This window comes from Trachymyrmex septentrionalis, unplaced genomic scaffold (assembly GCF_001594115.1).
Source record: "Trachymyrmex septentrionalis isolate Tsep2-gDNA-1 unplaced genomic scaffold, Tsep1.0 scaffold109, whole genome shotgun sequence".
In the NCBI taxonomy this organism is placed as follows: domain Eukaryota; kingdom Metazoa; phylum Arthropoda; class Insecta; order Hymenoptera; family Formicidae; genus Trachymyrmex; species Trachymyrmex septentrionalis.
Genome location: NW_017304217.1, coordinates 706,272 through 719,937, shown reverse-complemented (window position 1 = coordinate 719,937; position 13,666 = coordinate 706,272). Strand labels below are relative to the sequence as shown.

The following is a 13,666-nucleotide window of genomic DNA, read 5'->3' as shown; positions in this document are numbered from 1 at the left end:
AGTGAAATTGTATTTTTTTTGCAGAAGCAAAAAATTTATTAGTATCGGAGATATTTCTGTCCACATTATACAGTTATACCATGCATTCTCAAGATTTGTGCAAAAAATAGTCAAATATATATAAAGACACAGTGACAAAATGATAGTCGTATTGAATGATAATTTTTCAAGTTTGCTAATTCTATACCAGTATCAATTTTGTTAAAAATAAATATATGCAGAGCAAATGGACTTGTAATATCAAACCTAATTTTTACGAAGTAATAAATTTATTTGTACAGCTAAAGAACCGATACTCCACAAGTACAGTTTTAATGAAATAATTAAATGATATGACAATTCATGCACCTCCTGCATCAAATAAATTGTAGTACGCAGACTCGTCTTAAATCTAAAAAATTTACTTATAAACATTTTTACATTTGTCTTTTTCATATGTCTATAATGCCTTTTATTTGCAACATCATAAATTATTTTGTATTTATATTAATACTAAACTTCTCATATGTACATAGGTACATTATAAAAAGATAATAGATTCGTATTTTTGATTATGCTTATTATGGTAATTTTCAATAAAGAATATCATTTTACATGAAGAATGTAATAACTGTTGTTGACAAGTACAGTTGCAGTAATTTTTTTTAATTAAAATTAAATTACGCGTTAAATGATTCCAATATAATTCTTGTAACCTAATTCTTATACAATTTATATACATTCATTTTAGCATATTTGCTTTAATAATAGAATTTGCTGATTGTAATACTAAAGTATAAAGCGTATATCTACAATACCAAACTTAGATGCGAGATTGTCACAAGAAACATGTACATTCATAATTTCTCTTCATAATCCTATTTTTATCAGCTGTCCATTTTTCACCTTTGTTGGATTAAAAACGCAGTGAACACGACATAGTTTTCTCTCTCCTAAGATGCCCCATAAAATGTAAATCTTCTCATGTTAGAATAGCGCAGCCGGATTATTCTTTCTCCGGAATTCTTTGAGTCAAAGTTTACATTTTTAATTCATCCACGTAGGATGACTTGATAGACACAGGGGATTAGGAGAGTAAAGCAAGTCCTATTGAGGCGGGCCGCCCATCATGCCCATCGGTTGCATGCCTTGGATTCCGTATGGTCCTGGTCCCTGTGGCGGACCTTGACCAGCAGCCATGGGCGAGTGCATTTGCATCGCTGTGTTCTGAATTTGCTGTGCGGAAGCTACTTGAGTTCCTGCCGGGGACGGCACGACCTATTATAAACAGATGTAATTTGATATTCTATTAAATTTTTATAAAAATGTTTTGTTGGCGACATTCGTTGGTATCTTAAATTATTAAATTTAAATTTAACTATATCATTCATATATGATTTATATTGGGAGCTATATTTTCCATGAATTTATGATTGTAAAATGGCTTTTAAGAAATGAAAGAAGAAATACAATAGAATATTGTTATTAGTCTCACACTGTATATATTTTAGTTCTTTTCAGCAAAATTTCTTACTGAATCATTTACTTTTCCTCCTTTCTTCTCAGAGAAAAAGAATAGATTAATTATGACATCAACATGATGAAATTAATTTCGATATCGTATAAAAGAGAAAATGGAAAAAAAGTCATCTGATTCTCATTTCTGGCATAATCTAATAGCCTTATGATTAACATACTCAAGTTTCTTCTAATTAAGATTATCACCTGTGATATAACTGGCGGTTCCGACGGTAATGTGAAATTAGCTAAAAGATCGCGTACAGCGGGGAACAGTGAGCACTCTGACTGATTCGCCCCGTACTCGGCGAATCTCTTCAGCTGCATAGACGCTGCCGCCATCGCTGAGGGAGGTGGAGTAAGATCTCTTCTATCCGCTAGCTGTGTTATATTCGTATTGACATCATGTACGAACGGCAACACCAAGGACGGCGTCTCTCCTTGATATGATATACCTAATCTCGTTATTTGCAACTGCGAAATAAGTGTATAAGCTTAAGGATCGATTGAGAATAAGCAAATCACGTACGACATAAAGAACACGAAAATACTCACGAAAAATAGAATTTTACTCCTGCAAACATGTACTCCTTCCGTACCAGGAGGCACGATTGGCCCCGCGGAAGGTGGGATACGCAAACACAACTGCACGGACCACTTCAGCTGCTGCTGCTGCACTAGACTGGGGACTAGATCCAGTTTCATTATTTGCACGAAATCCTTTAGTACTTTGAAACGTACGTTAAGCATCCTCCCGAAACCGGACAGTGTGTTGTGTTTGTAAGGCGGGGCGGCTACTCGCGTGTCGAAGAACTTTTCGATAATCTGCGAATAAAACAGTTTATTTCTTTTTAATTATTCATGTTGAGAAAGTATAATCATCATATTATCATATTAATTTATTATTTATTTTAATGACATAATAAATATATATATATATGTCAATAAATAAATATATATATTATGTAATAAGTATATATATATATTTATTTATAAGGAAAATATATGATAAAATCGATAATTTTGATTTGTGAGTAATTATTTAATTGAGAAAACACGAAATAAAAGTATATACATACATACGTTATCTATAATAACATGCTATTAAAATATAGAATTATAATTAAAATGCGATTTATACGAAATCTGATTCATCGGGGCCATTTTACAACTTTACGGAGTCAATTTGAGATTCAAATAGTTTACCACTTTTATAGAAATCGTTAAACTACAATTAAATGACCTGTGATGTGTAGATATATATACAACGCACGCAAGTATAAACGTTGCAAAACAAGTGACAATATATAAATAATAGACCAAAGCGCGAAATTCAATCTTGAGCGCTCCGATGCTGTGATGATTGTTCGACATATTTTCGGCATGTACAAGCTTATAGATGTTCTAGATAAAAATGTTTATCGTCATTTAAACATCTTACGACGTATTTAAACAAAAAAAATATATAGATTATTGTCATATAATGATTTTCCTGTAGGATGTTCCCAAACTTATGGAGGATACTGTACATTAACTCTTTTTATTCTTAACCAACTCATATTATTGACCTGTTTTTTTCTTATTTGAAGTTTATTTAATTTTTTCAAATGAATCACGTCGCATATATAAGGCGATGTGATTCTGCTTCGATTACCTGTAACTCTTCTACGCTCCATTGATCTTTATACTCTGGAAGTGAAAGAACCTTGATGTGAAGAGATTGGAAATGCGTAGGATTTAATCCAACTCTGCATTGCAAGCTCTCAGATTTGAAATGTACCACACCGGGCTCTGCATTGATACCAGTTAACTATAACATAATTTATATATTATATATGTAAATACATGTAAAAAATATATTTTATTTGTATTTATTTTATTAATAGCACGAAAATTGATTATACAAGTTGTACCCCGCAGAAAGTACTTCAATCATGCTCAACAGACAAAACTTGTGTACAATAAATCAAATATAATAATTATAAGTGATCAAATGTTTTTAAATAAACTCTAAAAACATTACGAATATTAAAGCCTGTGTCTAGCATGAATAAATAGAAATCGGTCTAAGATCTCGGATGGAGGAAGAATTGACCTTTGATCTTTGCTGGATCTAAGTGTAGGAACCATCATATTAAAGAATTAATCAGTGCTCACTGATTAGTTTTCTCTGTTAAATGCAGCTATTGATGTTGTATGTTCTACTCTTGATAGAATATATAACGTTAACCAATAGTAGAATATTAATCCAATCCAGGTCGATGCAAACTATATGCCCACTACAATCGGAAACGCTATAGGCTTGTTGTGCATAGGACGTGTCAACGCATTACGCGTTGCAAGAAACCGCGCGATAGCTAATTAGACTCTGATCTGGAAGAGTTTAATTGGCTATCACGTTGTCTTTTGTCTGTGCACAACAGACCTTAAAAGTATAAGTTTCAAGCAAAACCAAAATAGCTGCCTCTATTGTATCATTCTTTAAAGTATAAAGGTGCTTTTTCATGCTGACGCTCAAATTTAGCATCAAAACAGTTTACGTTCCTCCTTTAATTGTAAAGTTTTATTAGAACTGAAATCCTGAATCATATTACGATTTGTACACAAGTTTACTTACGCAATCTTCCGTCTGGATAAAGCGTTGCAACTGTCTCCGCATATAGACACAGCCTAGAAATCTCTCAAGCGGAGACATATCCGGACCTGGTAAGGCGGACGGGTGATTCGATGGGCAGCAAAGCATTTCTAGGGCCTCGTGCGTGAGAAGCGTCGGTACGGCACCCGCCCAGGATCTCTGCGGTAATACCCTGGAGATGTGACTACCGGTCTTATGATCGGAGGCTTGCGGACTATGCAGCGCTGCATGACCCGGGCTTTGTCCAGGTCTCGCGGGAGAAGGTCTCGGTACACTGGGAGATCCAGGCCAGTTCGAGGCAGCCGGGGAAGCCATACCTTGAGAAGCCGGAAAAGGACTACCGTCGATATGACCTGAACATATGACGTATCATTATTAACATTGTAAAAATAGCTTTGTTCACTTTAATATTCCTGACAAACATTTGATATTCCCTACAAACTTACAATTTCAATTGAAAATTATCATTATTTTTAGACTTGCATTTCAAACATAATAAAAGTATAAAGCAAACTATAGAAGTCAATGATTTAAACGGTCTACTTGGATTTTAAATGCTATGATTCTGTGTGAATTTATATATTACGTATGTAGTCCTTTGAAATGCGCACCGAAATGATTTTTCGGTCTTGAAGCGCTAACTGTACTAAACTACTACAGTAATATCACGAGTTAAATTGACTAGCAATTTAACAATTTGATACTTTTTCGCATCTTCGAACGATCTTAATAATGCTGAGTGATATATTATAAAAGTGTAAAAGTTTAAGATAAAGAGATAAGGACCTAATTATTAAGTTCATAAGAAAAACGGTAACTCTGAACCGAAAAAAGGTAAATATGCGCGTGCACTTCCGCATCATGCACGCATAACCGAGAGATTGATGGTAATTTAACAATCTAATATCTAATTGACATGAGTGGGTAAAGCGTTTCGTTAAGTATATGAATAATTTGTGCTAAATTCATGTATCTATTCAAATAAGCTTCTAGATGATCTTTCAATATGAAATGTATATTGGCCACTGTTATTAATTTATTTTAAAAATCGATAAAATGTTGGAAAACAAAAAATGTATTTTCTGTTTCCTACACGAGGATTGCACATAACTGAACTAATTTGAACTAATGCAAAATTCTAATCCAGCTAAAAATCCAGCAGGAAAATAAGCATTGTATGTCGCCGGCTCAAACTATGATTAACTGTCTCAGCGCCGAGACACTACAGTATCTCCAGATATTTGGCGAAAGCGAAAAAGAGAGTTCTAGTGCAATCTAATGTAGGAATAAAAAAAAACAGACCTCTGATCTAGTACAATTAATTCAGTAAACTCGTATACTGAGTCCAGTTGCACTGAATAAAAAACAATGTCACTGACGTCATTTCGAAAATAGAAAACGCTTCAGTGAACACTTTTTGAACTAGTGCTATCAACGTAAGCAAAAACAAATCTAAAGTATAAAGATGGAAATATTTATTTCTTGTCACTCATACCTGTTTGCATGAATGAACCAGCAGGAGAATGCCCTACTTGAACATTACTACAAGGACCAGGCGATGATGTCGGCATGAGACCAGCCGGACTGGGAACGTGCATCGGATTTAAAGGACTGTTTGCAACGAGTCCAGATCCAGGAGATGGATGTGGTAACATATTAGGTGTATTTGGCGGTAATGACGGCGGAGATGCTAAATTAAATGAAGTTGCAGGACTACTTCCGAAACTTTGATGTTGATTTGCCTAAAAAGAAGTTTGAGATTAATCGAATGTCTTATTAAGATGCTGATAGACCAATTCTGAGAAAAAAATTCTATGTAACGAGAACTAGAAAACAAATCTCAAGATAACAAAGTAATAGATAAAATGTTTCCTTGGAGGACAAAAATGTAAAAAGAAGAATGATTTATTATCTTACAATTAGTTGGATGGATATACTTAGGACTTACCTGAGATATATTTGCCGTATGAGGACTGGCCGGTGTATGAGGATTACTACCAGACGGTGGTGTGAGCGGTGGATGAAATCTCAAACCTTCGCGTTGCTGGGCAGGTGATTGAGGCCCACTCCTGTGATGGCCTAAAAAGCTTACATTGCCTCCAGCACCATCGCTGTCCATAGTAACAGGCGACGGTGGATTATCATCCTCTGACTGAGATCTCCTTCTGTATACCGCATTCTCATCGACATATTTCGACAGAAATGCCTGCAATGACAGAACCACATTTATCGGGAACAAACTCTTTAAGCATTCAATTATCGAATCTTTTTATATCTTACTTTTAGGCCCTGCGTAGGTGTGAACTCATCGACGACGTTACTTCTGTCGAAACGACTATAAGCACCGTCGCGTAAGCTCACCAGACCTCCGCCGCGCAAACGTAATTCCAAACAATACATTCCTTGATACGCTATCCTTACTAAAGTGACACATTGTGGCATTATAGTAAACGTTTGTACCGGCACTCGTGGTCTCTGTAGAGAGGAATTTAGCCGTAAATCTGAACCGAAAAAAGGCAGATACGCGCGTGCACTTACCGCATGCACGCATAACTGAGGGATTGATGGTAATTTACTAATCGAAGTAAGTGGCTGAAGCGTGTCGTTAAGTATATGAATAATTTGTGCCAAATTCGTGTATCTATTCAAATGAGCTTCTAGTTGTTCCTTCATTATAGAATGCGCATTGGTCACCGTATTTGTTGGACCTACAATACAAGCGGAATATTTGTTATTACATCATTTCCATCGATCGAGCGTTCAAAATTGATATCGATGCGGAAAACTTACTCCTACCAAATACCAGTTTAAATGCTTTGTCATTTGTACTCCACTGTATAGTGACAGTTGCACCTTGATTTGGACCATACGCAAGAACCAGCTTGCTATAACTATAAGACTTAATGCTAACCATATTGCGTAAGTTATATTTCTCTGGAATAAAGAAAGTAGTATGGCGAATTACATAGAACACAATTTATGTAATGTAAAGATGCAATGATTTTTCAGTGCAATGTGTAACGCACCCATTTTGAAATATTCAGCTAAATCATGAACAATCAAATACAAATGTACTATCTGTGCCCAATCGTTTAGCAAAACATCTACAGTGCGGGAGACGGTATCGGCTGTACCCATTTCATATTGAAAGTAGACTGGCCTACGCAAACCTATAAAATCCGAAATTTACACTTAATATTTACTATTAAAAAAAGCAGAAAACACAACGTATTTTATTTGCTCATAAGAGAAGATCCGATTTTATTCGGAATCGACGTGTGCCATATTTCAGTTTAAACATTGCAGTACAGATTTTTGCATAATGCATAAGAAAATAAAGTAAAAAAAGTTAGAATCTTTCATTTCACATTCTAATTAGTCAATTCCTTTAAATCTTATGCGTTATGCAATATTAGGCAAAAGTCTGTGCTGCGGCCTTATACTATACATTAATATGGAAACATTCACACATTTTCATGTTACATGTACATGTGTGCGTGTGTGTGCGCGCGCATATACATGTACATTTTTTAAAATTTAACGAAAAGAAGACTTATTAGCGAAATTGTAATAATACCTTACTGTTAAATTCATAACTTTACACTGTAGAATTATGAAAAATATACGCGTTAATGGACAAACTCTAATATAAAGAAACAATATCAAAACCTTGTTCTTTGGGATGACTGCTGGAGAGAGGACTACCATAAAATACAAATTCCACCGTCCAAGTTTTAGCCATGCCTTTGCCTTGAACTCTAATCGAGACACTCAAAAGTCTTTTGAGAAGAGCGTGCCAAGCACTGCTCGTAGCTATGCTCGGCGATGGTGCAGGCAATTGAACAAGTTTGAGTACCAATGCTGTAGCATTCGCCTCGACTTGGAGTCCCTGATGGGCTATCTCTCGTCTAGTAAGCTGCATATTAATATTAAATTAAGATAATTTATAACACGGAAAAATTCATTGTCGTATACAAGCTATTTCAAATGTACTTTGCTAAATGAGCAGATGACACTATAGAAAACTCAATAAGAATAAAATCTTACTTCTTGAGCCAAAGTTACGAACGGTATTCGTTCGTCGCACAAAGCGACAACGTGCGCCAATTCCGGAATAAAGTAAGCCGGATGCTTTGGTCTTCTATTCTGTGGTGTTCCTGCCGCATCTGTCCTTCCTCCGACCCCGGTGCTTCTACGTTTGTTGTTAGACGTCTCCACCACTTCTGTAATGCACCCCCCATCTTGATCATTATTCCCTAAAAAATCCACCCATTAATCCCCCTAAAAGTAACAGAGCAGTATGCCGATACCACACTGAATGATGCCAGATGTTAATATTATTATCCGTACACTGTATTATATTGCATATTGATAACGAACAAATGAGTATATTAGTAACTAGTAAGAGTTAGTAAGAAAATTAATCTTAACATTCTCAGGCAGAATAGATTATATGTATCTAATTCGGGAGCATTACGTAACATATAATTATAATTAACACAGCTCGATAATGGTTAATTATAAATAGGGCTAAGCACATGCATCTGAAATATTTTTATTTGAAAAACAATATTTGTAACATAATTGTATTTTGTGTTTTATATATCAAATACTAAGATTGACAATTAATCTTATTATTTGAATCACAAAATACAAAAAATTTTCAATCTTTCTATTTTAAATACAAAATATGTAATACTTTCATGTGCTCCGCTGAAATACTAAATATACTTGTATTGCAAATAATTTGTTTTAAATAAAAGTATTTCAAATACATGCCCAGCCCTGATTATAAAGATAGTTATTTTTATATTATATATTTAATTACATATTACTACTAATTCTATTTTAGTCGCAAACTAAATGTTTCTCTTTTCCTAATGGAGATGGAAAAAATGGAAGAAACATTCAGATTTCAGTTGTGTATGCGTGCGTGCGCGCGTGTATTATAATTACATTAATCTGATTTTAATCAATTAAAGAAAAGCCCGAAGTGTTCGCTATAAGACTTGATATTAACACATAAATGAGAATCATCCCGTATAATGCATATAGTATATTTATATTTGTATCATTAGCAGAATTGAGACAAAATTAAGTGTTAAAATTAATGTTAAAATTAGTGTTAAAAAATTAAAATTGTTACATAAGATTAGAAATTATAATCCTAAATTGTATTACAAGCTATAATTACACAATACAGTCAGGTTTATTTGCGTAGCATGGTCAAACATGCTTTCAACATGCTTCTACCACAATTCTTAGCGTTGGAGTGAGTAGAAGTTATGGAGCATGTTAGAGCGTGCGATGCGAATAAACCTATCTTTTTGCCTACGTATTTATACATCCATGCTGACCATGCTAATAGTACATCGTAAACTAAAGGAATTGCGATAAAGCCATTTGATTGCTCTAAATTCAAATGAAACTGTGGAGGGGGGAGAGGATGTATCTCCATATCGTCCTTATAATTCCCCAGAAGAATATGATCCTAAATCTTATCCTTTATAAATTATTACATTTTGCATTTGAACGATTTATAAGGGATGTGATACTTTTCGAGGATTGAGATTTTTTTAAATAATGTTCCTGGAATTGCCAGTTTCTCAAAAACTTGCCAAGAATGTCATTTAGAATATCAAGAGATGAAGGTATATTTTTCCTTTTAGTTTCATTTGAATTCAAGGAGGAAGGCAAAAGATGACCCTTATCGCAATTCCTCCTTTACATACAAATACATGCATAGCTATAAAAATTATTCACTTATCCATGTATCGATTTAATGATAAACAACGATAATATAGTATCGTTATTATCTTTAACTATTGATTTTATCTAATATCTAGAATAAGAAAGATCTGTAGTGTTAAAAATAAAAAAAAGATGTAATTATAAAAAATTAAAGAAAAACAAAATATGTGACTTAATAAACGATAGATATTGGTATACGTATACTTATCCTTATTCCAAAATATAATATAAAACTTGTATACATCTACTCACCACTATCCACACTTGTAAATGGGCCGTGAGTAATCACAAAAGTATCAAACTCAATAAGGCTTTGGACTTTCAAATACATTTTCGGTATTTCCGTTTCTATGCTATCATCGTGTGGATCATCTTCAATAGAACTATGTTTCACTACAGCAAGATAGAAAGAGCACTCTATTTCACATGGTGAGCTTTCTTTCTCTTTGAATGCGACAATCTAGAATAAAGTATATATAGATTTAGAAGTCTCTCTCTCTCTCTCTCTCTCTCTCTGTGCGTGCGCGTGTGTGTAGCATAAATTAAAATAGTATGTATTTTAAATTATTATTATAATTATGGTTTTTAAATTAATAAAGATGTGTACCAATATGACTGTAGGATGTCGGTGCAATTGTACGAACATCCGATGCCGACTAATCTTAGACATAGGGTGATCTGGATGATGCAAAACGGGCAAACGTTCATGCGAGGTAGCTGGTAGATGTTGCAATGTTTTCTCACAACGTCTCTGTGTTATCCAAAATCTGTCAAAACACAATCGATTTTATTTCCAAATATGCTGAAATGTGTCCAGAAAAGATCATAAAGTGTAACAATTAATACCTCAATTCAGATATAAGTGTTGGAAGACGCGAATGATCTCCATTTAAGGCCATTGTTAATTCTGGGACAAGTGGTGCGTCATATTGAGGAACATGGCACTGCAGCATACCGGTATGAGTGTCAACTGTAACCAACAGCAGCTCGGCACGTAAACATGGTTGTAATATAGGCACTGATAAAATAGCTGGAGATCCTGCTAAAGTGCCTAAAATATTATTTAAATTAATCTTTTTATCCTCAAATATAAAAAATTAAATATAAAAGACAAAAAAGTATTCTTAACTTACACTCAACGTCTTTCAGCATTGTTTGTAGTTCTTGTTTCAATTCGGACAAACGACTGCGGGTTCGGACGTAGATCGTGTGCACGAGTAAACATTCCATCGACAATTGATCCGATCTAATGGCTCTATGTGCTATTTCACTTTCCTGCATCACATATTATCACAATGTAACGTCATGTTTGAAAAATATAAGTGTATCATTTTACCTTACTGCCTAACGACGGAATATGTACAACTGCGAGAGGCCTCGCAGGATCGTGTTGATCTACTTGAACAGTCAATCTATATCCAAGCTCTGATCGTGGATCCTTTCTCGTTAATTCCCTAAAAAGATCTCATATATGAATATAAATATCATGCGTATATAAAAATTTTTTCACAAAATACCTTTTAAATATAATATATACACACACACACACACACACACACATACGCACACGCACACGCACACGCGCACGCACGCACGCACGCACGCACGCACGCACGCACACACCATTTATTTACTACAACAACAAACCAAAAGAAACAAAATTTTTCAAAAAATATGTTTTAATGTTCTGGATCATTAAAATTTTGTAATATATTAATTTTGAAATATAATTTTGATGTAATAATTGATTGTAGAGAAATAAAAAATGTTATTTTTAAATGTTTTTTCCAATTTTTTTGCAATTAAATGACAATTTTGGAATTATGTCGTTGTTGTAACGAACGATATTAATATTAGTTTTACCTCCAATAGGATATAGAAAGACATTTGCCAGGTGTATATTCGTCTACATGAATATGATCGTCCAATCTATCCCGAATCAGCCTTAATGTTTGAGAATACAAAACTTCTAATTGTAATGATTGACAAAAATAATGCAGGATATGGTACACCTCTGATAGTGGGTTAGTACTTTCAGCCAATCGCGATTGAACAACCTATCGTAAAAAATAATTAACATCCGTTAAACATCTGAAAGTATAAGTTATTAACTTGATTTTTTTGATTCATGAACATTGAACATACTTGGTGTACATATCGAGTTTGCAAAGGATGTACCAATGCTTTTCCATCTCCAGTCTCTCTATCCGAAACCAAAATTTCTAATTCTAACAGTCTCCATGGAACTGTTGGCCCATCACCCATAACCGTAAGAGATACTGAAAACTCTTGCTCGATAAGAAATGTCACTCTTCCTGCCTCGATCTATACATCAATAATAAATTAAACTTAAAATAATTATGCATTTTTTTCTTCTACATAGTAATTATAGCGTATCTTTTAACAGAATTTATATTCTGCTTATCAAATAAAAATAAAAAGCCTTTGAGAGCCAACACAGGATGTCATTACAATTATAATTTATTGTGTATAACAATTATTTAAACGTTTTGACGCATGTTAGGGTCCTCTTCAATTACATTAACACTGTAAGTAAAATATATTAGACAATTATATTGAATCATTACAATATATGTTTAAGATTACAAAAATTATTTATTCGTCGTTACGTGAATTATGAATAAGATGTATCTGAAATATTCAACTCACATTTGTCTCCAATAATGTCCATTCAAGCTCTTTTTTTATGTATAAATATCATTTCAGATATTAGTCGCTTGTTTAAAAAGCTTTCTCTATCTAGAATTTTTATATTATCCAGTCTCAAAATTATGTACAGATTCTAGTTTGAGCTCAGTAATTACGGAATATTGTGACATATTCCAATTAATTAGTTCTTATGCTCCTTAATTCTTGTCTTTTCACATTCTGTTGGTTTGACGTAAGATGCATCATTAGATTATTGCGATCAATTCTGTAAATGTTTATATGTGACAAAACTGGGAATTTATCCTTGAGTACTTGATAAATTTACATAGCTTGTTAACCTCTGTACATTACTTTAATCAAGTCTAAGACTTGATGCTTCCCTCTTCTTCAGTTTATCGAGTATCTTGTTATGTTGTTTAACACATACATGTATCTCATTAGATCCATGATAAGCATGCTGTCAACATCGCATGATATGATGCTCATCTTTTAACTGCCATGTAAGTTTTTTATTTAATTACCTTTAGTTTAATTTTCATTCATTTTTATTTAATTGCCTTTAGTTCAATTTTCATTCATTGATTTAAGTTTTATCATTTAGTGTATTTGGAAATTTATTGCACACATATGACGAGTTGAATATTTCATTCAGACATATCTTATCCACAGTTCACATAACGATGAACAGATAATTTTTGTAATCTTAAACACATTGTAATGATTCAATTGTGTATAATTGTCTAATCAATTTTGTATACATTTTACTTATGGTGTTAATATAATTGCTGAAGAGGACTCTAATCATGGGTCGAAACGTTTAATTAATTGTTATACATAATAAATTATTATTGCAACAACATCCCCAGTATTGGACCTCAAAGGCTTTTTATTTTTATTTGATTTATCTCATTAGAGTCTATTATTTCTATTGATTTCTACTTATTTTTCATATATAATTACCTTCAAGTTACGCATCTGTGGCAACAAGTTTCCAGTGACTAATCTATGTTGAATGACTTGATTCAATCTCTGTAATGTACTTCTCTTTTCGGTAGGAGTAATAGGATCTGGAGGCACTATTCTCTCCTATTTAAACACAATAATTTCTCAAAT

General features: G+C 33.5%; 1 protein-coding gene across 7 annotated transcripts in view; it reads right to left on the bottom strand.

Annotated features, from left to right (window-relative positions):
- Positions 1 to 575: 575 nt before the first annotated feature.
- LOC108748235 (mediator of RNA polymerase II transcription subunit 14) overlaps positions 576 to 13,666 on the bottom strand; it is a 20,213-nt gene continuing 7,122 nt past the window's right edge. For 2 of the 7 annotated variants that reach the window (XM_018486284.1, XM_018486309.1), the window contains exons 5-25: positions 13,514 to 13,639; positions 12,029 to 12,208; positions 11,747 to 11,940; positions 11,220 to 11,337; positions 11,017 to 11,158; positions 10,730 to 10,934; positions 10,491 to 10,650; positions 10,136 to 10,343; positions 8,180 to 8,388; positions 7,802 to 8,048; positions 7,159 to 7,302; positions 6,923 to 7,066; positions 6,671 to 6,840; positions 6,413 to 6,607; positions 6,081 to 6,338; positions 5,628 to 5,874; positions 4,115 to 4,485; positions 3,152 to 3,307; positions 2,053 to 2,322; positions 1,705 to 1,971; positions 576 to 1,257 (exon numbers count right to left, since the gene is read on the bottom strand). In XM_018486284.1, the coding sequence (XP_018341786.1) occupies positions 1,087 to 1,257; positions 1,705 to 1,971; positions 2,053 to 2,322; positions 3,152 to 3,307; positions 4,115 to 4,485; positions 5,628 to 5,874; positions 6,081 to 6,338; positions 6,413 to 6,607; positions 6,671 to 6,840; positions 6,923 to 7,066; positions 7,159 to 7,302; positions 7,802 to 8,048; positions 8,180 to 8,388; positions 10,136 to 10,343; positions 10,491 to 10,650; positions 10,730 to 10,934; positions 11,017 to 11,158; positions 11,220 to 11,337; positions 11,747 to 11,940; positions 12,029 to 12,208; positions 13,514 to 13,639 (4,182 nt within the window). In that variant the 3' untranslated portion in view covers positions 576 to 1,086. Of the gene's footprint in view, positions 1,258 to 1,704; positions 1,972 to 2,052; positions 2,323 to 3,151; positions 3,308 to 4,114; positions 4,486 to 5,627; positions 5,875 to 6,080; positions 6,339 to 6,412; positions 6,841 to 6,922; positions 7,067 to 7,158; positions 7,303 to 7,801; positions 8,049 to 8,179; positions 8,389 to 10,135; positions 10,344 to 10,490; positions 10,651 to 10,729; positions 10,935 to 11,016; positions 11,159 to 11,219; positions 11,338 to 11,746; positions 11,941 to 12,028; positions 12,209 to 13,513; positions 13,640 to 13,666 lie in introns of all 7 variants that reach the window. The other 5 variants (XM_018486300.1, XM_018486316.1, XM_018486266.1 and 2 more) reach the window with 3 other exon arrangements.